Source organism: Protopterus annectens, chromosome 14.part0, assembly GCF_019279795.1.
Source record: "Protopterus annectens isolate FY-2018-M chromosome 14.part0, PAN1.0, whole genome shotgun sequence".
Lineage (NCBI taxonomy): Eukaryota > Metazoa > Chordata > Ceratodontiformes > Protopteridae > Protopterus > Protopterus annectens.
In genome coordinates this window covers 618,972,025-618,998,053 of record NC_056748.1, presented here as the reverse complement: position 1 = coordinate 618,998,053, position 26,029 = coordinate 618,972,025, and the positions used below count along the sequence as shown (strand labels likewise).

Genomic DNA, 26,029 nt, shown 5'->3' with positions numbered 1-26,029 from the left:
TGGTTTCAATGGTAGACTATATCAAAGAAAGAAAAGGACCTCCTTTTACCTTACAGCTGGGCAAAATTTTTTCCAAAATAACAGGGTAGGTATAAAAATTACTACGCAACATACATGTAATGCCAAATTAGCCTTTGGGACACAATCTAGCAATGACCTGAAGTCTTTAGTCTTTTTGCCACTACAAGGAATCTGGAATATACTGACCCTTTGTCTGGTGAGACCTCTGATGTCTACTCGCTGACAGAAAGGTTGACAGCCTCTTTTCTTGCAGTGGATTCTTAATAGCACATGACTTGTAGTAGAACAAGAAGTTATGTAATCACCATAACGTTCGATGTATGTATTCCATCTCGCTTCAAATTCTTACCCTTGGGTTCCGAGCCGAACCTTGGCTCAGACTTGGCCATACTCTAGCTCAAAGTCTTCATTTGGCTCGTGGCTAAGAGGTATCTCATACTGCAACGCACCCATCTCAGATCTTGTTTGCTGCAAGCTCACATACACACACAAATACGCTGAAAGGAAGAACCAACCCAACAAAAAAGGATACTGAAAACAGAGACTAAACCTCTAGGTCCTCCAGGATGGGGTAGGTGGGTGGGTTAGTAAGAATGTGAGGCGAGATGGACTACATACATCGAACGCTATGGTGAGTACATAACTTCTTGATATTATGTAATCCAATCTCGCCTGCATTCTTACCCTTGGGACAGCGTCCCTAGCACCTAAACCTTGGGTGGCTCATTGAAAAATACTCTTGAGCACTGTAGAACCAAAGAAAGATCTGCCTCTAGATATCAGATCCAATTTGTAGTGACTAATAAAAGGTGTGAGGCAATGCCCATGTGGCTGCAGGACAAATATCATCCATAGACATCCTAGCCTGAAAAGCAGTAGATGTAGACCCCGATCGTGTAGAATGAGCCTTTAAAGGGCAACTCCTTGCCATTTGAAATATAAATGAAGGAAATGCAACTAGAAATCCATCTGGACAGAGTTACTTTAGAAACTGGAGCCCCAAGTCTATTGTCTGAGAATTAGACAAAGAGTTGATCTGATTTTCTAATATCTTTAGTGCTATGTAAATAGAAACGCAATTGTCTGTGAACATCTAACTGATGAAACAAATTCTGCCTGGTTAGAGAATTCAGGGAAAAATACAGGCAGCTCAATGGACTGGTTGAGGTTGACAACCGAAGCAACCTTTGGCATAAAGGAAGGATTAGGTCTTAGAGAAACCCTATCCTTGTAAAATACCAAGTAAGAGGCCTGAACCGATAAAGCTTGGAGTTCAGAGACCTGCCTAGCAGAAGTGATGGCTATCAAAAAGCTTGACTTCCAACACAAACATTTTATGTCACAAGTTGCTGGGGGCTCAAAGGGAGGCGAGATAAGCCGCTGTAACATAAAACTGAGGTCCCATTGCATTACAGGATCAAAGACTGGAGGTCGAAGTAGCATAGTCCCTTTCAGAAAAGCCCTACAAAGCCTGTGCGCCATTAGATTGGGTTCATTAGCAACATGAAAAGTAGAAATGGCTGCCAACTGCACTTTGATAGTTGCCGCAGCTGATCCCTGGCTGAACAGTTGAGAAAGAAATTCTAAAATTGATGGGAGCTGTATGGGGGTCAATCTGCCTTTCATGAACCCAAATGGAGAATCTCTTCCACTTACTGGAATAAATCTTCCTAGTAGAAGGCTTGTGGGAAATAGATAGAATATGAACCACCTTCGGGGAAAAATCATGAAGCCTGACTAGGGACGGAATTGGAGCATTGAATTGGAGGTCTGAATGGAGGGATGGAACTGCCATGACATACGAGTCAGCAGATCTGACTCTGGGTCCAGAATCCACAGATCGTCCATTAGATAAGGGTGGAGAAAAGGGAAACAAATCTGACGAGGCCAGTGTGGTGCAATCAGTATCATCTTGCTTCCCAAGGATTGGGCTTTCTGAATAACCTTCGTCATCAGGGGGACTGGCAGGAAGACAGAGAAGACCGGAGGGCCAATCAATCATGAACTAAAGCGTCCCTGGGTGCCTCTCCCTTCGGGGGGGGGGGGGGTGAAGTAGCTGCTGCATTTGGCATTGAGGGGTCTGGCAAATGACCCCATCTGTGGAAAATCTGCTCCGCCACTTGTTCATTCAGGGACCACTCGTGAGGCATCAGGATAGCTCTGCTCAGCCTGTCTGCAATCATGTTAGACTTCCCTGGTATGTGCATTGCCACTAGAAAAAGTGTCGGGAAAAAACTGCCCACTGACAGACTCAAAGTGCCTCTCTGCAAAGGAGATACGACCTGGTTCCTCCCAGTTTGTTCAGATGGTTCCTCCCAGTTTGTTCAGAAACCATACCACTGACATGTTGTCTGAGTGGATTGCCACTGTCCCATGAGGAAGAAAGCCCTGAAGTGTTTGCAACCCTAATAGCACCGCTCTCAACTCCAAGACGTTGATATGCAAATTGGTCTCGTGCTATTGCCACGTGCCTTGGACTGTCCTGCCGAGATAATGCCCCCCCACCCGATCTGAGAGGCATCCATCGTCACCGTGGCAACTGGGGAAGGAAGAACGAAAGGCATGCCCGCATTGAGATTGCTAGTCTGAATCCGCCAGCGCAGATCCTGCTTGCACTTGTCTGTAGTAAGAATAAGATAGGAGAGTGGGAGATGTAGTAAGAATAAGATAGGAGAGTGGGAGATGCTGTAAAGACCATTGGGCAAAAAGTAGCCATCGAAATAGTCTCATGTGTAGTCTCGCAAGGGGAACTAGCATAATCGTGGCAGCCATGGTCCCCAATAACTTTAGGACCACTTTTGCCTTGACCTTCTTCAATGGTAGCAAAGCGTAGACCTGCTGCTGTAAAACCGGAATTCTCTCTTTAGGTAGGAAGGCCCTCATGAGCACAGTGTCTAATTCGTTGCCGATAAAGTTAACACGCTGCGAGGGCAACAAGGCAGACTTTTCCCAATTCAGAGTAATTCCCAGACGTTTACACAGCACAATAGTGGTGTCCCTGGTCTGTAGCAGTAGATGTCTGGTGGTGGCAGACAGGAGCCAGTCATCCAGGTACGGAAACACTTGGAATCCCCGACATCTCAAGTGAGCCGCTGCCACTGCCATGCATTTGATGAACATCCTGGGGGCTGTGATGAGACCAAAGGGCAGGGAGCAAAACTGAAAATGACTGGCTCCCAGCCGGAAGCATAAGTGACTTCTGAATGCCCTGTCCATCTTAATATGGTAGTAAGCATCCTTGAGGTCGATGGAGCACATCCACACATTTTCCTTAAACGGGAGAATTGACTGTAATGTGACCATGTGGAACTTGGACCTCTACATGAAGGTTAAAACGGCTGAGATCCAAGATGGGCCTCAGGTCCCCTGTTCTTTTCGGCACCAAAAAGAATCTTGAGCAAGTCCCTAATCCTACTTGGTCTGCAGGGACAGGCTGGATGGCTCCCTTTGACAGCAACTTTTGTACTTCTAAAGTTGCGAAATCCCTGTGAATGGGTGGAACGTCTGATTCTTTTGTTTGGAGGGGGATAAGAAAGAAAAGGAATATGATGACCTCCTGGAAATTCTCCCCAATACCCACTCTTCTTGGGTAATGTCTCGCCAGGCTTCTGGGTATAGAGATATGCGACCCCCGAATGGCTCCAGAGACACGCATAGTCGGGCCTCCCGTCAGGAGCACTGGTAGGGAGAACCACTAAAGAATCGTGGTCCCCCTGGTTATGCGGGCCTCCTCTGCTTCTAGGGTGGCATCTACCTGAATTTCCAACCCCCCCTCCCTGCCTCTGGAGGGGGAAATCACTCCGTCGTGAAAAAAACGCTGCAACTTTCTGAACCACATTTTTCCACCCTTCTGGCCCTTGGGGTAAGGTCTAGAAGGCATGGAAAAAAGTACAGTTTTGTACCTACCATAAATGTAGATGTTCGAAGATCCACATTGCTGCAGTCCTAACACTTGGGTAGTCCGCTGTCCCAGTCGGCCCGAATACCAAAGTATAAGGCGGACGTCGGTCAAGGCGCATTTGACTGACATCAGGACGTCAGGGTACAAATGCGCATGACCGACGTCATATCCTCAGTCTTTTCTTGCCCCAGATGTCAGAAGACCCTAAAAAGATAAGGCCAAAACCAAAAAACACCAAACACTCCTGTACCTAATATATGTACAATATATACAAAATTTACAAAAAATAGAACCCCACCCACACAACCACCCCTAAACACAGAGGGGAAGGAGGGAGGGTAAATTGGACTGCAGCAATGTGGATCCTCGAACATCTACATTTATGGTAGGTACAAAACTGTACTATGTTCTTCATTCCACATTGCTGCAGTCCTAACACTTGGGTAGAATCCCAAAGCAGAGGTAAGGGAGGATGGCAAAACTATAATGAAGCAGGAGCTGCCAAAATGCCCTGCAACACAGCAGTGGCAAAACCAGCCCTGGATTTAGAATAGAGAGGAAGGTGGTAATGCTTGGAGAAAGTATGCACTGAACTCCAAGTAGCTGCCTCAAAATATCCTTAGTTGCCACCCCTTAGAAATGCTGTTGAAGTGGCAGTAGCCCTAGTGGAATGAGGCCTAATCCCAGCTGGAATCTCCTTGCCATGATGGGAATAACAGAATGCAATGCAAAACCCAATCCACTTAGATATAGTTTGTTTTGACACAGGCTTGCCCTGAGAACTCAAAGCAAAAGAAACAAACAACTGCTGAGACTGCCTAAAATCCTTAGTCCTGCTTAAATAATAACGCAACTGTCTGTGTACATCTAAAGTGTGCAAAATCTTTTCCCCCTTATTTTGGGGATCTGCATAAAAGTAGGCAAATGAATAGTTTGGTTTAAAGCCACACTAGAAACCACCTTAGGCATAAATGAAGGATTAGTGCGTAATGATACCCTATCCTTATGGAAAATCAAAAGGCTCAACTGCCACCTTAAGGGCCTGCAATTCAGAAACCCTTCTTGCAGAAATAATGGCCAACAAAAGCAGTCTTCCATGACAAGTATTTCAATTCAGCAGTAGCCGCAGGCTCAAAAGGTTGTAGAGTAAGTTTCTCCAACACAAAATTGAGGTCCCAAGCAGGAGTAGGAGCTCTATTGGGGGTCTTATATTCTTTGCCCTCTAAGAAATTGCTTGAACAAAGGATGAGAAAACAATGGTGGGTCACAATCATAGTGAGCTGAAATTGCTGCAGCATGAATCTTAATGGAAGAGAAAGACAAACCTTTGTCCAATAACTCAGTAAGATATTGAAGAGCCACACTCAAATTAGGCTCAGAAACATCCAAATCCTTTGCTGCACTCCAAAATAAAAATATCTTCCATTTTTCTGCATACACTTTACTTGTACTAGGTCTTCTGGCTTCCATAATCACATTCAAAACTTGTTGAGGAAGTTGAGACCTGCTGTGGTTCAAAACAGAATATGCCAGGCTGTTAGATGAAGAGTGAAGCTTGACATTGAGTAGATGACCGTCCCTCTGAGACAAAAGGTGTGGAATTAAAGGTAAAGGCCATGGAGGCTTCCTTACCAGATTCCTCAGTAATGGGTACCAGTGTTGCGAGGCCAATCTGGAGCTATCAAAATCATCCTTGGCTTGTCTTGTCTGACCTTTAGGAGTACCTTTGGGAGGAGAGGCAGAGGTGGAAAGGCATACACATGAAGATTTTCCCAACTGAAAGAAAGAGCATCCACTTTCCAAGCTGTGTGATGAAACCTTTTCGTGCAAAACTTTGGCAGCTGGTGGTTTAGTGGAGAAGCGAACAGATCTATGTCTGGAGTTCCCCAGGACACTGTCAATTTCGAAATACATGAAGATCCAGTTTCCACTCGTGGGGATCCATGATTTGCCTGCTTAACACATCTGCTAAGGAGTTCTGTGCTCCTGGCAGAAACCTTGCCTGAAGATTTAGCTGCAAGCTGAGCAGTCTCCCACAAAATCATTGCTTGCCTGCATAGAGGATAAGAATGTGTTCCCCTTGTTTGTTGATGTACCACATGACAGTTGTGTTGTCTGTTAGAATCAACACCTGCCCCGGAAGAAGTAACTCCTTGAAAGCCATTAATGCAAACTGGACTGCTAACATCTCCTTCATGTTGATATGTAGATGCTGTAGTCTGGCAGGCCACTTGTCTTGTATCCACTTTCCATTCAGATGAGCTCCCCAAGCAATGTCTGAGGCATCTGTCGTTAGAATCTGACTCGCCTCTGGCGGGTCACAGAGTCCCTTGTTTAGGTGACATTCCTGAGCCCACCACAAAAATTCCTTTTGAATGCAAGGTATTATTTGAATGACAGTGTCCAAATCCTGGCAGTGCTGTGTCCATACATTTTTAGATACCATTGCAGCTTCCTCATATGCAGTTTGGCATTGGGAAGCACCAGAATACAAGATGCCATGAACCCTAAGGCTTGAAGGACTGTCCTTGCAGTCAGCCCGGACTGAAGAGATAGTTGATGGAAGTAAAGGGAAAGATTCTTTGTTTGACCGGGGTTAAAAAGGCCATCTGGGCTGCTGTATTCAGTCTCACACCCAGAAAGCACATGTCTTGAGAGGGTACTAGACTGGACTTTATTTCGTTCACAGAATACCCCAGGCATCTTAGCACTGCTATCACATATTCCAGATGCTGAAGAAGCTCTTCCTTTTCTTGAGCCAGAATCAGACAGTCGTCCAAGTAAGGATAGATTTGTATTCCTTTTAGCCTGAAGAAAGCCACAACTGGAGCCAGAACTTTGTGAATACTCTGGGCAGTAGATAAGCCAAATGGTGATGCAGAGAACTGATAATGGGAATTTCCAGCTCGAAAACGCAGATACTTCCTGCAACTGAGTCTGATAGGCACATGAAGGTAAGCCTCCTTGAGATCTAAAGTTACCATCCAGTGATCCTTGCCCAGCAGAGGTAAAAGCTGTTGCAACGTCAACATTTTGAACTTGGGAATGTCCAGATAAGTGTTGAGGATAGACAAATCCAAAATTGGTCTCCACGTGTTCCCCTTTTTGGTACTAGGAACAGGCGAGAATAAAATCCTAGGCCCCTTTCTGGCACAGGAACCGGCTGAATGGCCCCTATCTGGAGTAACAGAGAAATTTGCTTGTGAGCCTCTTTTCTTTGTATAGGAGGAATGTCTGGCATGCCTTTGAAAGGAGGCAAGGTATGGAACTAAAACCTGTAACCGTGGTGAATGATATCCAATACCCATCTGTCTTGGGTAATAACATCCCAATTTTCTTTGAAAAGTGCCAGCCTTCCTCCCAAAGGTGCTGCCAGGCGAAGGCTCTGGCAGCTGAAAAGGCAAGTCATTGGGTCTGTTTAAAGGACTGACCCCTGCCCTCACCAGAGGACTGGGCAGGTGAACTCCTGTTCTAGGCCTAAAAGAACCTTGAGCTCTGCCCCTACCACGTCTAGATCTACCCCTAGACTGAGAATCATAAGAAGGATAAGTCCACCCTTAGTAGGCCAATTTCTACTAAACTTTGGAGGCTGAACCTGCAAAAAATCTTTAACAGTCTGCATAGACTTAGCCTTGTCCTCCATTTTCTTTAAAACTGCTTCCACAGGCGCACCAAATAACACATCAGATTGTAAAGGAGCATCTAAAATCCTTGTCTTTACATGTTCAGCTAAATTCTGATCCCTCAGCCAGGCGTGCCTGCGAAGAACAGAACCAGTGGCTGCCACCCTCGAAGAGGCCTGTACAGCATCAAAACCACATTGCAAGGAATGCTTACCCACCTGTTCAGAAACATGAACTAAATCCTGCAACTCTTTACACTCAATACCTTCCGCCAAAGCATCTACCTAGACTTCAATTGTGAAAGGAGATAATTCTGGTATTTCAAAATGTGAAACTGGCAATTCAAAGCCCTCATGGCTAAAGTGGAAGAAGTATACACCTTCTTTCCCCATCTATCCAAAGCCCTTGCCTCTTTATCAGAAGGAACAGGATTTTTAACAACAGAAGCCTTAACACCTTTAGGGCCCTGAGAAACAGTTTCTGGGTCTGCCCTAGGACTCTTAAAAAGATGCATATGAGCTTCAGGCACCCTATAATACCTATCCGGTTTAACTGGGGCAGGAGGCAAAGAATCAGGGTTCAGGGAAGCCTCTGCAAAAACATCCTCTACCACATCCAGAACAGGAGGTATAGCTAAAGGCCTATGCTGGGGTAGAAACAAAAATTCCCTAAGCCTTTTCCTGGAATCAGAGAAATCTTGACCTTCCCATTTAAAATGCTCCCTCATGGAATGAAGAGTCTCTGAAAAAGAAAAATCCTCAGGAGGAGAAGCCGAAGGTGTAGAGTCATCTACATCAGAATCAGAATAAGGAGGAAACTCCTGCAAGTCTTCAGCCGAAGACTCAGAAGCCTCCGAACACTGCTCAAAACTTTCAAGCTCAGGTTCCACCCTAGGCCTCTTATCGGGGGGGGGGCATAGAACCTCTAATCATAGTAATCAAATCTTCTGCCATTTTAAGCATATGTTTCTTAGGCAGAGACCCTGAAGAACTAGGGGAGACCCCCACTGAAGTTAACCCTGGCCTGCCTCTAGAAGAAGCCTTGGAAACAGAAGGGGAGGGCCTAACCACCTTAGGAAGGGAGGGGAGAACAGCTACCTGAGAAGCCCCTTCAGCCTGGCCTACCTCCTGAGAGGACACATCCTGTAACAGTAAAGTCTCTCCCTGAGCATCCAAAGGAACTTCTGGTAGAACCACCGGCTCCACTGAGCCCTCTAAAGAACCGACGTCCGGGACAGACTGTTCTTCCACCCTAGGCTTCGCTGCTTTTTCCTTGCGCTTTTAGGCGGGCGGAGCATCCGACGGCATGTTGTAATTACAACGCTTCCCAAAAACTAACCTGGCACAATCTAATCTTCTCTTAATAGTGCGTTTGTTAAATCTAGCACAAGAGCGACAGCCAACAACGTCGTGCTCAGGCCCTAAGCAAGGTATACACAAGGTATGGTAATCTCTATGAGGTATCTGTTTCCCACAAGAAATACAGTTATTCACTTTTTCTGACATCCGGTTAAATACTGAGGCAAGAAAAACCAAAATATTCCCAACGGGTACTTAGCCAACTTTGATTCGGTCTGAAACTCCGACTTCAGAAAATTTCAGAACGCCAACCTGCACTCGCAAAACTGCTTCTGCATCGGACCATGCGGCAAAAAAGACTGAGGATATGACGTCGGTCATGCGCATTTGTACCCTGACGTCCTGATGTCAGTCAAATGCGCCTTGACCGACGTCCGCCTTATACTTTGGTATTCGGGCCGACTGGGACAGCGGACTACCCAAGTGTTAGGACTGCAGCAATGTGAGATGAAGAACATCGGACTCCCACGGCATACAGGGTTCTTCCTTCCTGCTCACACCTAGTAAGAGTGCGTCCTTCAACTTGGTTCCAAATAAGGATGAACTGTCAAAGGAGGTGTGGTGAAAGTAGACTTGAAAGCCTCCGCGAAGTTGCACAGGTGCATCCAGGAGTGTCTCCTAAGAGACTCTGGAACCCGCAGCCCTGCTCGCTCCGTCGGCTGCATACAAGATCAGCCTCATGGAGGAGTTGGTAATGGAATTTAGGGTAGACATCTAAGCACCGACCTTTTGAACCACAGCATCAGAAACATTACCCTGTAGAGAATCTCCCAGCTCTTTTAGGAGATCTCTCTGGAGCCGTGTAAAATGTGACAAATAGCTCAGCAACTAACTGCAGTGTAAAGGCTGCTGAAGAAAACACACGCTTCCCATACCTGTCCATAGACTCCTTGCTAGGGATGGACAGTAGATGAAGTTTTATCAAGTTCCTTCTTGGTGGCTGCTGCCACCACCACGACATCTACTGGAACGGCTTTCGTAAGAAAATCCTTGCCTGGAGGAGCGGACAAAAACTTGTTGGGTCTCCTAGGGACCGGTTACACAGTGTCTGGAGTTTACCACACCTTCCGACAAACAAGATCCAGTAGCTCGTTGAATAGGGGAGAAACCCAAGGGGTGGAGGGGTGAGACCCGAAGGCCTTCAAGAACACAAACTCCTCCTCAGAAGGGGATTTGGAGGGCAAGTCACCTCTCTGCCTCAAGATTTCCAGGATATCTGAGAAAGAGATATCTTCAGAAGACTACTTGGGGGACTCCTCAAGGTCGGTGTCAGACGCAAGAGACTCATCTTGGGAGTCAAGATGCTTCCTCTTGCAAACTCTTTCTGGGGGCTCCTCAGGCAAAAAACTCCGGGGAGACCTCAGAAAGTTGGGGACCACTCATGGAGGTATCCTGAGGCCTTGGGTCTCCGCTGTCCATGGATAGAGGGTGATTCGAGACTGATACCAGTGCTGGAGGGGGCAGAGTGTCAGTGCCCTAAGATGCAGCTGATGACCTGGCCAGCATGCTCATGACCTCGAAAGCTGAACCCCTTGGCTCCAAAGGTCGACTGACTGTGGAAGATACGGTAGTAGCCCTCGGAGCCGAAGAGATGAGGTCCGAAGCCGATGTCAGACCCAAGCTCACCCAAGCCGAAGCACCGAGAGGAAAGCTAGGAGCCAAAGATCATCGATTCGAGACCTCCCTCTCTGGTCCGACTGGTGAACCAAGAATCCTGGACCCCGTGGACGGCACTGATGGGGTCGGAGTGGAGATCTGAGCAGAGAGGCCAGATGGGGCTACTGGAACAGACCTCACGGCATCCGACAGAACCAACAGCTCCCGCTCAGAAAGCAGAGAAAGGCTCAGAGGATGAACAGCCAAAGAGGGGGGGAGGATGTGCTCCGGGGCCGACTGGGCTGGAACCGAAAACAATTTAGTCAGCACCAATGACTGGAGCAGTTTCTGCACTACTCTATCGACAGTCATCAGAGAGGGTCCGAGAGGACCTAGAGGATAAGGTTGGAGATCTGGATCTCCCTACATAGGGAGGCCTATGAGACTGAGAAACCGGTCGTGGAACTGGAGACCGGCTCCGAACTAGAATATCTGTCACCGGCTCCGAGATGCTGGGAGCCAATGTCGACATAGTCAGTGTACTGCCTTCTGTCGGCACTGAAGCCAATGGAGCCGAAGTAACAGTAGTTTTAGTAATTTTCTCTGGCGACTCTAAGAAAACTGACCGAGCTGGACAGCGTTTTTTTGAAGATTTTTTTCTCTCATTTCTTGTCTGGTTTGGAAGGAGAGGCTCTGGAACTAGAAGACCTCTCCAAATCTTCTTCAAAGGAAGGTTTCAGTAGTCCTTTTAAGAGAAGCTTGTTCTTCCTCTCTTGCAGTACATGGGGACTGAAATTGTGGCCAAACAAGCAGGATTCTTGGCGAAGAATAGCACCCAACAGTACACACACACACACGGAGTGCCCATCAGTTAATGACATCTTGTTACTACATTCTTTACACTTTTTAAAGCCCGAAGGCCTGTGTTCTTTGGGATCTTTAGACATGCTGACAAGAAAACTCCACACACACCACACAAGGGAACACAGGAAAACCCTTGCACCAAAAAACAAACACAGAAGGGCACGGGAAAGATTGGGAGTCTCTAACTGAAACGGCCTAGAACGCGGACAACCACAAGGAGGACTAGGTCCTCTAATTTAAATGGGCCTAGCCCAGGAAAAGTACAGTTTTGTACCTACCATAAATGTAGATGTTCGAAGATCCACATTGCTGCAGTCCTTACATATGGGTAGTCCGCTGTCCTCGGTCGGCCCGAATACCAAAGTATTAGGCTGACGTCGGTCAAGGCGCTTAAAACTGACATCAGGACGTCAGGGTACAAAAGCGCATGACCGACGTCATTTCCTCAGTCTTTTCTTGCCCCAGATGTCAGAAGGCCCTAACAAGAAAGGCCAAAGCCAAAAAAACAGCAAAAACTAACCAACCACCCGTGCACTAACCATATTTACAATATGTACAACACAAACCACACCTCCACCACCTTCAACAACAGAGGGGAAGGAGGGAGGGTAAATTGGACTGCAGCAATGTGGATCTTCGAACATCTACATTTATGGTAGGTACAAAACTGTACTATGTTCTTCATCTCACATTGCTGCAGTCCTTACATATGGGTAGAATCCCAAAGCAGAGGTAAGGGAGGATGGCAAAACTATAAAGCATTAGGAGCTGCCAAAATGCCCTGTAAAATTGCAGTGGCAAATCCAGCCCTAGATTTAGAGTAAAGTGGAAGGTGGTAATGCTTAGAGAAAGTATGCACTGAACTCCAAGTAGCTGCTTCCAAAATATCTTTAGTAGCCACCCCTTAAAAAGCTGTAGAAGTGGCAGTAGCCCTAGTGGAATGAGGCCTAATCCCAGCTGGAATCTCCTTACCATGATGGGAATAACAGAAAGCAATGCAAAAACCAATCCACTTAGAAATAGTTTGTTTTGAAACAGGTTTGCCCTGAGAACCCAAAGCAAAAGAAACAAACAACTGCTGAGACTGCCTGAACCCTTTAGTTCTGCTCAAATAATATCGCAACTGTCTGTGTATATCCAAAGTGTGCAAAATCCTTTCCCCTTTATTTTGGGGTTTGCATAAAAGTAGGCAAATGAATAGTTTGGTTTAAAGCCACACTAGAAACCACTTTAGGCATAAAAAGAAGGGTTAATGCGCTTAAAGACACCCTATCCTTGTGGAAAATTAAGAAAGGCTCAACTGCCATAAGGGCCTGTAATTCAGAAACCCTTCTCGCAGAGGTAATGGCCAACAAAAAGCAGTCTTCCATGATAAATATTTCAACTCTGCCGATGCTGCAGGCTCAAAAGGTTGTAGAGTGAGTTTCTCCAACACAAAATTGAGATCCCAAGCAGGAGTAGGAGCTCTACGTGGGGGTCTTATATTCTTTGCCCCTCTAAGGAATTGCTTAAACAAAGGCTGAGAAAATAATGGTGGGTCACAGTCATAGTGAGCAGAAATTGCTGCAGCATGAACCTTTATAGAGGAGAAGGACAAACCTTTGTCCAATAACTCAGTAAGGTATTGAAGCGCAACACTTATTAGGTTTAGAAACATCAAAGTCCTTTGCTGTACTCCAAAATAAAAATCTCCTCCATTTATCTGCGTAAACTTTCCTTGTACTAGACCTTCTGGCCTCCAAAATAACATTCAAAACTTGTTGTGGAAGCTGAGACCCTCCAGGGTTTAGAACAGAATATGCCAGGCTGTCAGATGTAGAGAATGAAGTTTGACATTGAGTAAATGACTGTTCTCCTGAGACAGCAGGTGAGGAATCTAAGGCAAAGGCCATGGAGGCTCCTGTACCAGACTTCTCAGTAATGGGTACCAGTGCTGTCGAGGCCAATCTGGAGCTATTAAAATCATGTTTGGCTTGTCCTGTCTGACCTTCAGCAGTACCTTTGGGAGGAGAGGCAGAGGTGGAAAGGCATACACGTGAAGATTGCTCCAATTGAAAGAGAGCATCCACTTTCCAAGCTGTGGGATGAAACCTTTTTGTGCAAAACTTTGGCAGCTGGTAATTTAGTGGAGAAGCGAACAGATCTATGTCTGGAGTTCCCCATAACACTGTCAATCTCTGAAATACATGAGGATCCAACTTCCACTCGTGGGGATCCATAATTTGTCTGCTCAACACATCTGCTAAGGAGTTCTGTGCTCCTGGCAGAAACCTTGCCTGAAGATTTAGCTGTAAACTGAGAGCAGTCTCCCACAAAATCATTGCTTGTCTGCATAGAGGATAAGAATCGTTCCCCTTGCTTGTTGATGTACCACATGACAGTTGTGTTGTCTGTTTGAATCAACACCTGCCCTGGAAGAAGTAAATCCTTGAAAGCTATCAATGCAAATTGGACTGCTAACATCTCCTTCAAGTTGATATGTAGATGTTGAAGTCTGGCAGGCCACGTGTCTTGTACCCATTTTCCATTTAGATGAGCTCCCCAAGCTTTGTCCGAGGCATCTGTCGTTAAAATCTGACTCGCCTCTGGCCGGGTCACAGAGTCCCTTGTTTAGGTGACATTCCTGAGCCCACCACAAAAATTCCTTTTGAATGCAAGGTATTATCTGAATGACAGTGTCCAAATCTTGGCAGTGCTGTGTCCATACATTCTTGAGATACCACTGTAGCTTCCTCATATGCAGTTTGGCATTGGGAAGTACCAGAATACAAGATGCCATGAACCCCAAGGCTTGAAGGACTGTCCTTGCAGTCAGCCTGGACTGACGAGACAATTGGTGGAAGTAAAGAGAAAGATTCTTTTGTTTGCCCGGGGTCAAAAAGGCCATCTGGGATGCTGTATTCAGTCTCACACCCAGAAAGCACATGTCCTGAGAGGGTACTAGACTGGACTTTATTTCGTTCACAGAATACCCCAGGCATCTTAACACTGCCATCACATACTGTAAATGATGAAGAAGTTCGTCCTTTTCTTGGGCCAGAATCAGGCAATCGTCCAAATAAGGATAGATTTGTATTCCTCTTAGCCGAAAGAAAGCTACCACTGGAGCCAGAACCTTCGTGAACACTCTGGGCGCAGTAGATAAGCCAAAGGGCAATGCAGAGAACAGATAATGTGAAGTCCCAGCCCGAAAACGCAGATACTTCCTGCAACTGGGCCTGATAGGAACATGAAGGTAAGCTTCCTTGAGATCCAGAGTCACCATCCAGTGATCTTTGCCCAGCAGAGGTAAAAGCTGTTGTAACGTCAACATTTTGAACTTGGGAATGTCCAGATGTGTTGAGGATAGATAAATCCAAAATTGGTCTCCACGTGTTTCCTTTCTTTGGTACTAGAAACAGGCGAGAATAAAATCCTAGGCCCACTTCTGGCAGAGGGACCGGTTGTATGGCCCCTATTTGAAGTAGTAGAGAAATTTGTTTGTGAGCCTCTAGTCTTTGCTGAGGAGGAACGTCCGGCATGCCTTTGAAAGGAGGCAAGGTATGGAAATAAAACTTGTAACCTTGGTGTATGATATCCAATACCCATTTGTCTTGGGTAATCAACATCCAATTTTCCTTGAAGAGTGCTAACCTTCCTCCCAAAGGTGCTGCCAGGCAAGAAGGATCTGGCAGCTGAAAAAGTAGGTCATTGGGCCTGTTTACGAAAGGACTGGCCCCTGCCCTCACCCGAAGATTGTGCAGGTGAACTCCCTGTTCTAGGTCTGAAAGAACTCTGAGCTCTGCCCCTACCACATCTAGATCTACCCCTAGACTGAGAATCATAAGAAGGATACGTCCACCCCTTAGCAGGCCAATTCCTACTAAACTTCGGAGGCTGAACTTGCAAAAAATCTTTAACAGCCTGCATAGACTTAGCCTTGTCTTCCATTTTCTTCAAGACTGACTCCACAGGTGAACCAAACAACACATCAGACTGCAAAGGAGCATCCAAAATCCTTGTCTTAACATGGTCAGATAAATTCTGATCCTTCAGCCAGGCGTGCCTGCGAAGAACTGAGCCAGTGGCAGCCACCCTAGACGAGGCCTGCACAGCATCAAAACCACACTGTAATGAATGCTTACCCACCTGTTCAGAGACATGCACCAAACCTTGTAATTCCTTACACTCAATGCCTTCCGCCAGAGCATCCACCTTAGACTTCAATTGAGAAAGAAGAAAGTTTTGATATTTCAACATATGAAACTGGCAATTCAAAGCCCTCATAGCTAAGGTAGAAGATGTATAGACCTTCTTTCCCCATCTATCCAAAGCTCTGGCTTCTTTATCTAGAGGAACCAGATTTTTTACAACAGAGGCCTTGACACCCTTAGGTCCCTGACTAATAGTTTCTGGGTCCGCCCTAGGACTCTTATAAAGATATTTATGAGCCTCAGGCACCCTGTAATACCTATCCGGTTTAACAGGAGCAGGAGGCAGAGAATCAGGATTAAGTGAAGCCTCTGCAAACACATCTTCCACAACATCCAGAACAGGGGGTATAGCCAAGGGCCTATGCTGGGGTAACAGCAAAAATTCCCTAAGCCTTTTCCGAGAATCAGAGAAGTCCTGACCTTCCCACTTAAAATGTTCCCTCATAGAATGAAGTGTCTCTGAAAAAGAAAAATCCTCCGGAGGAGAAGCAGAAGGAGTGAAATCATCTGCATCAGAATCAGAATAAGGAGAGTACTCCTGCAAGTCTTCAGCTGAAGACTCTGAAACATCGAAGCCTGCTCAAAACTTCCCAACTCTGGCTCCACCCTAGGCCTCTTATCAGGAGGGGCAAAGAACCTCTAATCAGAGTAATCAAATCTTCTGCCATTTTAAGCATGTGCTTCTTAGGCACAGACCCTGCTGAACTAGGAGTGACACCAACAGAAGCTAAAACTGGCCTGCCTCTGGGAGAAGCCTTGGAAACAGAAGGAGAAGGCCTAACCACCCTAGGAAGGGAGGGAGTACAGTAACTTGAGAAGCCCCTTCAGCCTGACCTGCTTCCTGAGAGACCACCTCCTGCAAAATCAAAGTCTCCCCCTGAGACTCCAGAGAAGTCTCCGTCGGAACCACCGGTTCCACTGAAGCCTCTAAAGAACCGGCGTCCGGAACGGACGACTCATCTTGCCTGGGTTTAACTGCTTTGTCTTTGCGCTTCTTGAGAAGCGGGCGCGGAGAATGCGCCGGCATATTATAATTGCACCGCTTCCCAAAGACCAGCCTAGCACAATCCAACCTTCGCTTAATAGTGCGTTTATTGAACCTAGCACAAAAGCGACACCCAACAACGTCGTGCTCAGGCCCCAAACAAGGAATACACAAAGAATGATAGTCCCTATGCGGTATCCGTTTCCCACAAGAAATACAGTTATTCACTTTTTCTGACATCCGGTAAAACACTGAGGCAAGAAAAAACCAAAATATTCCCCAACGGGGTACTTAGCCAACTTGGATTCGGTCTGAAACTCCAAATTCGAAAAATTTCAGAACGCCGAACGGCACTTGCAACGCTGCTTCTGCATCGGACCATGCGGCAAAAAAGACTGAGGAAATGACGTCGGTCATGCGCTTTTGTACCCTGACGTCCTGATGTCAGTTTTAAGCGCCTTGACCGACGTCAGCCTAATACTTTGGTATTCGGGCCGACCGAGGACAGCGGACTACCCATATGTAAGGACTGCAGCAATGTGAGATGAAGAACATCAAGAGACCAACACAACAGAAACAACAAAACAACAAAAAGGAAGACTACAACTGGACAGTAGGGAAAATAAGGTCCTCTGACTGAAAAACGGGCCTAGCCCATGGAGAAAAGGGGCGAACGGGATACCAAAAGGCCAACGGAACCGGCCACACAACCAGAACACACACAAGGTAGCTATGAAAATAGCTTTTTGGTCAACAAATTTTTTGAATTTAGAAGAAAAATTATACTTAGCCACGGCCAAGAGCGAGACCATGTCTGAGCATAACAAGTGGCAAACGAGATCTGGGATGGGCGCGTTGCAGTATGGGATAACCTTAGCCACGAGCCAATTGAAGGCTTTGAGCTAGAGTATGGCAGAGTCGGAGCCGAGGTTCAACTCCGAACCCAAGGGTAAGAATGTAGGCGAGACTGGACTACATAACATTTAACTTTTTGGATATATTTGTGTACCACTTGCTTGCAGATGAAGTCCTCATTTGCATGTCTGAGTTTGAGGGCACTGGAATCCACATGTGCAAACTGTAAACATAATTCCTCCAACCTGGTTCATATAAACACCAAGAATAGGAGGCAAACACCCCACAATGGGGATGGTGCGGTGGTCACAACCCCCCTGCAAAAGTGTCATGACAGAAAAATTTTCTTAATTTCATGCTGTAGTATTTCTTTTTTCAAAGGGAGGGACATAAAGCAATTGTAGCACCTGTGAAAGTGACCAAGCAAGGGAGATAATCTTATGCCCTCAGGAATATGACTGCCCAAATGCACCAGCCCTTTCTGAGAACTTACAGAAAAATGGAGGTATAGATTGTTCAGAATGCCTTCAAATTGGTGAAGTCTGGGAAGGCCTTAAGACTTCCTGGCACTGCCCATTCTTCAGTTAAATCTATACTGTGAATGCTGGACAGCATTCCATTAAAAATAGTGACCCTGAAGGAACATGCCTTGATTATTTGGGTTTCTCCCAGACAGCCAATTTTTATTTTGTGCCACATGCCTGAACCATATCTGGGTGCTGGCTCTCTGCATCTGGAAAGGAACACTGAGGTGGTTGAAATCTGATGCCAATTAGATAGAGGTTTTATGCTTTTTCTCCATGTTTTCTAGGTGTGCCTTAATATCAGGATAGAACAAGCAGGTATTGTGTAAAAGGATGTTCATATACATCACTTTGATGTTCTTAGTGAAATTTGTAAGCTTGAGATGCGTGTGCTCATATACAGTAATATATTGTATGAATCTGTCTTTACTCTCGGAGACACTTACTTGCATCATACCAGTTCAAAATGAATTAAACACTGTACAACTAGAACAGTTTGACTTTGGTTAGTCCACAGAATGCTACACCTCATCTATCAGATCTTGCTAGAACTCTACCAGATAGTCTACTGCCTTTGACAGTTGGCACAGTCAAAGGGTCAGAAAAAGATTTCTTTACAGACAAAACAGGTGCCAAGATCAGGGCAAGGAAATACATTGGAGATATTCAAAGAATCTGCAGGCCTGGAACTAGAGGTTTATTATGTGGAGAACACCTGCACTAACTTCTGTAACTGGGCACACTGCCATCTATAGTGGCTCTGAGGCCCTGACGCCAAGCACTGGAATTAAGGGGTCCAGGGAACTGCACTCCTAATCTGGGGGATGGACTGCAGGAATTTGGGGAGTGAACCCCTTCTTGAGAACAGCTGCTGCAAAGGTGTCTGGTTTGGGAGTCTTCAACCAAAGATAACTTTGTGGGTAGTCAGAGGACCCAATCAGATTTCCTTGACAATGGAGTCACTGTATCAGATCTGTCCCATGGCAATCAGGTTGTCACTCTAATCATTTTTACCAACAGAAGGAAAACCCATGGGAACTGCTTGGTGGATTAAAAGGCCTTTGGTAGCATCCTTTGCAGGGAAGACAGTAGTTCAGTGGATTACCTCATATTTTCCTTACTTCCCAACATTTTCCAAGCTTGGGGTCTTCAAGGGAGTGCCGAGGAATCTCTATACTCCTCCTTACTGACATCCAGATTGAGACACACCATGCAAGAGATCCAGTGGCAAATCATCAGATGAGGGAAAATCTGAATTCTACAAAGATGCAGAAAGATGAAGAACTACATACTTTGTGGCACTAAAAGTTTTCAGAGTCCAAACAGCAAAGCAGAGAACTGAAAATGATGCTCTGAAACACAGAACCTTAAAAACCTCCTGTTGTCCATATGACTAGAATATGCAGATATGCATCTTTTATATCAAAGGTCAGTAAAAAGTTTTGGGCTTTGGAAGAATCACAGGAAGTAAGGATTGCAGGGACATAGTTTTGAATTATGGGACACACTGAAAAACTATGAAATTCAGAATGGGCCTCCATTTCACCTCTGAGGACCAGGGCAAATCCTGAATAAAATTCCAATCTGATCAGCAGGAACCAGTGCTATGGTGTCCAGAGCAAACAACTCCCTCAAAATTAGAAGAATCAAATGGAACGGACTTGAAGGGACAGGAAGAATGCCTAGTCACAGAAGCAGCGAAAACAAGACATTCTGTAATCACTTTGAATGACAGAAAGAAGCCAGTGGGCTCTGGTTATGGAGTCCCAAGCTGGAAGGGATAGGGAAAGCTTCTCTGGCAAAGGGGTATGCCACGGCGGACGGTCAACAAGGAAGGTGACTTGTCAGGAAATGGGGTTTAGACCCCCTTAAACTTCTACTTAGGTCTGTCCCAAATTATCTTTTGATAATCTTTTATCCTATAGATGGGCCTTTTGAGCTTTATGAAGGAGTGCTGTGCTGATGATGCCATAAGAAGGCCGAAACATGCATGTCCACAGCTAGTGGGGTTTGGCTTTATTGGCTTGAGTTTATCCATAAACAGACAAAGTCATGGGCATTCATAAATGCCGTAGAGCTGAAACACCTGATGTCCTTAAAGAGCCATTTGCATATATCCCATGTTGCCTCTAATACAAGAGGTTTAAGGAATCGCACAGTGAAAAGTCTAGCCTAGCTGTATTTTCTTTTGTTTTTTACCGATTGTTTTAGCTTATGAAAAAAAGAAAGAGAGTGTCAACCTCTCTCCTGAAGGTTCTTAACCATTCAGCAGCAGCAAGGACCAAAGAGAGAATCCCTATCCAGAGGAGCATTTAAGAAATTAGATTAAATGTCTTCAGGAAGAGAATGGAACCTAAGCCAGGCAAATCTATTCAGAACAAATCCAATAGCAGCTCTTTGGTGGAAGCACCAGCTACATCATAGCCACATTTAATAGAATGCTTTTCAACTTGGGAAGCAGCATTAAGCACAGAAGCAGCAGAAGACTTGCTATCAGACTCGGGCATATCAAACAAAAGCTTGTTCAATACCTCAATGCAGATAATTATCAGACACACCTGACCAGATACTTAACAGCACAAAAGGCCTGAGTGGAAGAGGTGCAAACTTTTTTTTTTTTTTTAATCAGTAACCTTACCATCCTTATCAAAATCTAACTGGCAGCAGGGTCAGAGTAAGTCTTTTTTCTTAAGGAATAGAGGTGGACTTTCAGGGTTTATTAAAGCAGTGATGAAACCTCCCTCCCGATCACTGAAGCAGTGATCAAACATCCCTTCCTCCCTACCCGACTCCCTCACTCATGCAGAGGAAAGAGGAGGAGCATAGGAAAAGAAATGTTGAGCTTCAAAGATCCCAAAGCTTTGCACAGTCCTTAGCAGAAATCATACTACTCCTTTTAAGGATCTTTGACGGCTGTGGACGAAGGAGAGGTATACTCAAGTCTTACAAGTTTCATAGTGGGAAGAGGGAGTTTTATACAATAAAATTTCAATCCCGCAATGTCCTTATATGAGTGGACCTGAAAGTTCCTCTCTGAAAAGAATAAGAGAAATGCCATCGGGTCCCTCTGAAATAAATCAGTCTTTGTTCCCCCTTCGCAGGCAAGGCAGACATCTGAATGGTCAAAGTGGCTGTGCCATGTCGGCCTCCTGAGAGGTCCGATAACTAAAGCATCTAATTTAGACTTTTTTCCAAGTTTCTTTTTTAAATGATTAACATCCACTCAAGTGTAAGTCTCCATTTTACCTTTCAGACTTTGGTTTTCTAGGCAATCTTAAGGAAGGACAATCTGCTTCTAAGGGTCTTGAGTAGAAAAGATTGTCAAATACAACAATTTTATATTGTCATGACTGGCTCCCAAGTAAAAATCATTTAGTGTGGCTGTCCCTGTAAGATATTTGTCTCCCACAATATCACTCTACCTTGCTAAATGACATGAAAAAGTTTAATATTTTGTCAGAAAATAAACAGGACGTCACCCCAAAAAGGAACATATCAGCCTAAGCCAGGTGAAACTGGCAACAGTCATACATCGGACAGGCCAACAAAGAAATGGAGTTTGTGTTCAGGTTGGTGGCGAAAAAGTTTCAAGTACTTCACACCTGTACATGTCCCTTACAAACATAGCCTTGGCATACTTTCATCATACAGTTGTACAGCACAAGACTATTAGGCTTTGGTATCCTGGCTGGAAGTAAAGTCGGTCTCTCATGGGATACCCCTATAATTAGTAACATTGCAACAACGATCACAGAAAGAACATCAGAAATTATCACAGACCAGAACTCTTCTCACTGCACAGTCCAGAACAGCCAGGTTGGTAAATTACTGGTACACAAGACCACGTCACGGACATGTGATGGGGTCATCCTGATCAGGACGAACAGAAGATGAGTAGAAACCAGCAGAAAATTATTAGGAACCATCTCTCAGAGCTTCTGAAGTATTTCTTCACAAATATGGATCTAGGTTCACCGAATGGACTACAGAAGAGGCTTTCAAGAGGGAATGGGACAGGTGGAAAAAGAGTAGGAAATGAGAGGAGGGGAAGTAAAATGTTAAATGCATTTAAAGGGTAAACTACGTAGGCTTATTGCTGCCTTCTACCAATTAAGCATCCATAACATACTCCAACATTCAGTAACTAGTCAAGTAATTCAAGTGACTATAATATCCACAAAAGCAACCACCTTTGGTTCCACAAACAATACAGAATTTGATGCAATGCCAAGACACTTGAAGAAATAAAGGATGCAATTATCATTCTCCAAAGGGCATAATTTCCGCAGCAGGACGTGAACACATGCAAGATGCAAAACAAACAGATAAATACATGTATGTATACACTTTACAATGCACATACTTGTGTACTTCATATGGGTTATCACTACCACCAGTACCTTACCATCAGCGCACTTTTCAAATTATAGGCTTTAAATCTCCATCTGCTACTAAGTTAAACTTGTGTAAAAATTCTCAGACTATCACAGGATTCTTAAAGTAACAGTGGATTGTTACTGCCAAGACCAAAGATCAACAGAAGACAAAATGTACTTTGCATAACGTTGAAACTTGTTTGCAAATAAGTTATAAATGACACAAAATGTAGTTTGCACTTCTTTACAAACCGTTAATCAAAAGGTTTCAGGCACAAAATAAGTATTTATGACCTTAATGTATTACCTACCTGGTTTCTTTCTTCCCTTGTCATGTCCTAGCTGTCCTAGATCATTACATCCACAAGTATATACTGTCCCATCATCCAAAATGAAAACTGTATGTTTTCGACCACATCCAACATCAAGAAGGTTCTTGCTACGGAAAAAGTCACATTTCCTGGGCTCTAACACAACTTCTTCATCAATGCCACCGAGTCCTAACTGTCCAAAGGAAGCATTTCCCCAACAAAGCATGACTGTAGCCCTTCAGGTTCAAATAAATAGATAATCTCAGTGCTAAACTGGTGTCTTCCTCATCAGCTGTACTTTTTTCACACTAAAAAGGGAACATTTTAAACTATTATGATGTCATGTTATAGTTACATATTATACAATCACCAGCCACTTTTGTTTACAAAGTTTCACATACAAATACACAATACAATGTTACATTCCACAAAATTAAAAAAATAAATAAGCATCTCTTTTTACCTGGTGATTACAGAATACCACTGCAATTCCAACAGACTGTACTATAACTTCTAATAAAGATGACAAGATGAAGCAATATTCCTAGCATGTACCCTTACATTTCAGAAATGTGTCAAGCTACAAAGATCAGCAGAGGAAAGGGAGAAAAAAGGTACATTTATTTATTTTTTTACATTTATAAAGTCTGAAGCCAAGTGGATGCAGTCAAATGAGAATGTAGAGTAGGATATTATCATATACTTCAAAAAGAAACTGAGCAGTGTTATCCATTCCACCAGCGTCTTCAATAGTGACTATGTAACTTATGAAATATACTAAAAATCAGGCTAACAGACTCCCAACAGCTTTCACTATGTTCTCTGACCAATTTGGCAGCAAAACCTAAAGAGAGCCACATGCAATTGCAAAGCTGAGCCCAAATGGTCTTCTGTAGAATGTTCTAAATTTGATTTAAAATACAGAAAAATAAATCAGGTTAATTTCAGTGACGAGGGAGCACATACTTGCTATGACGACAATAAATAAACAGCTGCAACTTAAAACCTCATCCCCTCATCCCCACAATATAACAACTCAATTATGCTAGCAAGCAATATTCCTTTAACTAAAGATAATTTATATGCATTCAGTAAAATCCCAGGTAACCCCTTAACTCTTCCATTTTCTTGAGATGCCCATTGTAAAAGGATTCCGAATGTCTATTTTTAAAAAAATAGAAACTGAAAAGCAGGTATAGTGCTAAAACGAGTTCTGTCTGACTGCATCAAAAATATTTACTAAAAATGGAGCATGAGTGAAGCCAGTAAAGTGAACTCACTGTGGCTGATAAAGTCATACGACAGTCAAAATGATATGTACTACGTAACAGCTCTATGCATTCTTAAACATCTGCTGTCTAGTGATGACCAAATATCAGTGAAGTTCATGCTGTTTTGATATGGTGAAGAGACAAGAAGACCAGTATGTACTTTAAAGTCTTGTCATCAAGCTTGTAAAAAATTTTGCAAAATAACTTGGTTTGATTATGAAAACACGCTGATATTACACAATTTAAGTGCTCTGGTAAACTTTCAGCCTAACTACCTGCCTGACAAGTGTCACAGAAGAGAGACAAAAAAAATTACTCCCTAGAAAGTGGGTGCCTATGCACACAAATCACTTGCATTTCACAGCTTGGGAAAGCCATTATCTGCCCTTTAGCTGTCCAAATTTTATCCATAACACTAAATCTGTAAAGTACAGTTTTGCAAGTACACCTACCTTAACAGTAGCTGTCTGAATGATCACTGCAGTAGCCTTTGCTGCATAGGTTACAGCCTGCCAAGGAAGAACAGCTAGCCAGTTTCAAAAGCTTTAGGGCTCCTTCCCGACTACAAAAAGACAGGTTTGGACACCAAACCCTTCAGTGCTTTCATTGCACCTAAAAGGACAAAATTGGGCAACAAAAAATAAAACGCCCACACCCTAACACACAAAAAACAAGGGGGATGGAGGGAAGGTGCAGCTACTGCAGCAGTGACCATTCAAACATCTGCTGTTATACTAAAAATATGAAAGTCATTTACTTACCATAAACAAGAGCCATGTTGTCTTCTTTCAAAAAGAAAAAGAACAGTGTTAAACATTCCACCAGTGTCCTCAACTCAATAACAGTGTCTTATGAAATATACTAAAAAAATAAAAAAAATAAATAAATAAAATTCAGGACTTCCCAACTGCTTTTACAATGCTCTGACCAATTTGGCAGCAACACAAAGAAATCCACAGACTGCTGTCTGGTTCAGCACATGGGTTGTTGAATTTGTCCTGATCTGACCTTGGCACCTTATGCCAAAGCTTTAGATTCAAAAGCTGCGACTCCTACCCTACCAACAATTCCCCTCTCCTGCCCGAATTACCTCAGATCAAGTTTTCTGACTGACTAAAGGATGTCACATTATATACAGAAATAAGCACTGCATAGTACAAGAGATGCACAGAATCAGGGAGGGTCTAAAGGAGATTTGGCCGATCCTTAGAAAGTAAACAATGACAATCTGGTAGGACAAGAAGGCAGGGACGCTGAACCAGACAAAAAGACAACATGGATCTATCATTTATGTTAATTACATAACTTTCTTATCTGATATTGTCTCCAGGAAGGATATTCCTCAGTATGGCAGATATCAAATATGTGCAAATTCTGGACTGCACATCTAACTTGTAAATCAAATACAAAGGTACGAGTCGAGGACAAAGTTGCCATGGCTTGCATATCACTGACAGGCACTTTATTTACAAATGCTGTTGAAATTGCCAATGCTCTGCAAAAATGCACCTTAGGCTTTGACTGTAGACACATTACATTTCATTTGTCTGTGTCTCAAAAAATTATCAGCTAACCACCTTGAAAGGGTTACCCTAAGATACTGATAGTCCCACCTTTTTCTTGAAGGAGGATATAAACAGTTTATCTGAATCGGAGTTGTCTATGTGCATCTATGGCGTGTAGTACATGTTCTCTAATACTGGTAGAATTTGGGAAGAAAACTGGCAAATCTGTTAATTCAAGTAAAATATCTGAAGTAACATTAACGAGGGAACAAGGAAGGGTTTGTTACCAATGACACTATTTATGAAAAATAAGAAAGGGAGATTTACACGGTTTACCTTCATTAGGTCACGTGTCCGTTGTCAGACGTGCATTACATCGAAAGGACAACAGCAAAATCCCGCAACTCTGACTCGAGGTTCGAATGGCTATAATGTGAATGCACAATGCCATTCAAACACATGGAAAACCATTTCTGACATTTGTCCATTAAACCATTTTCAACATTTGTCTTCGGAAGTGTTCCCTAATTCACTCTGTCGAGAGGCGCAAATGCATTATTGCACATACCATTCGACAAAATGAAAGTAAACCAATTTACACAATACTGGCTGCAGTTCTGACACTCATTTTGCAGATGTAATAGCA

At 44.1% G+C, this 26,029-nt stretch overlaps 1 protein-coding gene across 4 annotated transcripts in view; it reads right to left on the bottom strand.

Annotated features, from left to right (window-relative positions):
• Positions 1-26,029, bottom strand: part of HERC4 (HECT and RLD domain containing E3 ubiquitin protein ligase 4) — a 3,175,640-nt gene that overhangs the window by 3,074,044 nt on the left and 75,567 nt on the right. For all 4 annotated transcript variants that reach the window (XM_044056374.1, XM_044056377.1, XM_044056376.1 and 1 more), the window contains one exon: positions 22,608-22,915. In XM_044056374.1, coding sequence (XP_043912309.1) covers positions 22,608-22,833 — 226 coding nt within the window. In that variant the 5' untranslated portion in view covers positions 22,834-22,915. The remainder of the gene's footprint in view (positions 1-22,607; positions 22,916-26,029) is intronic.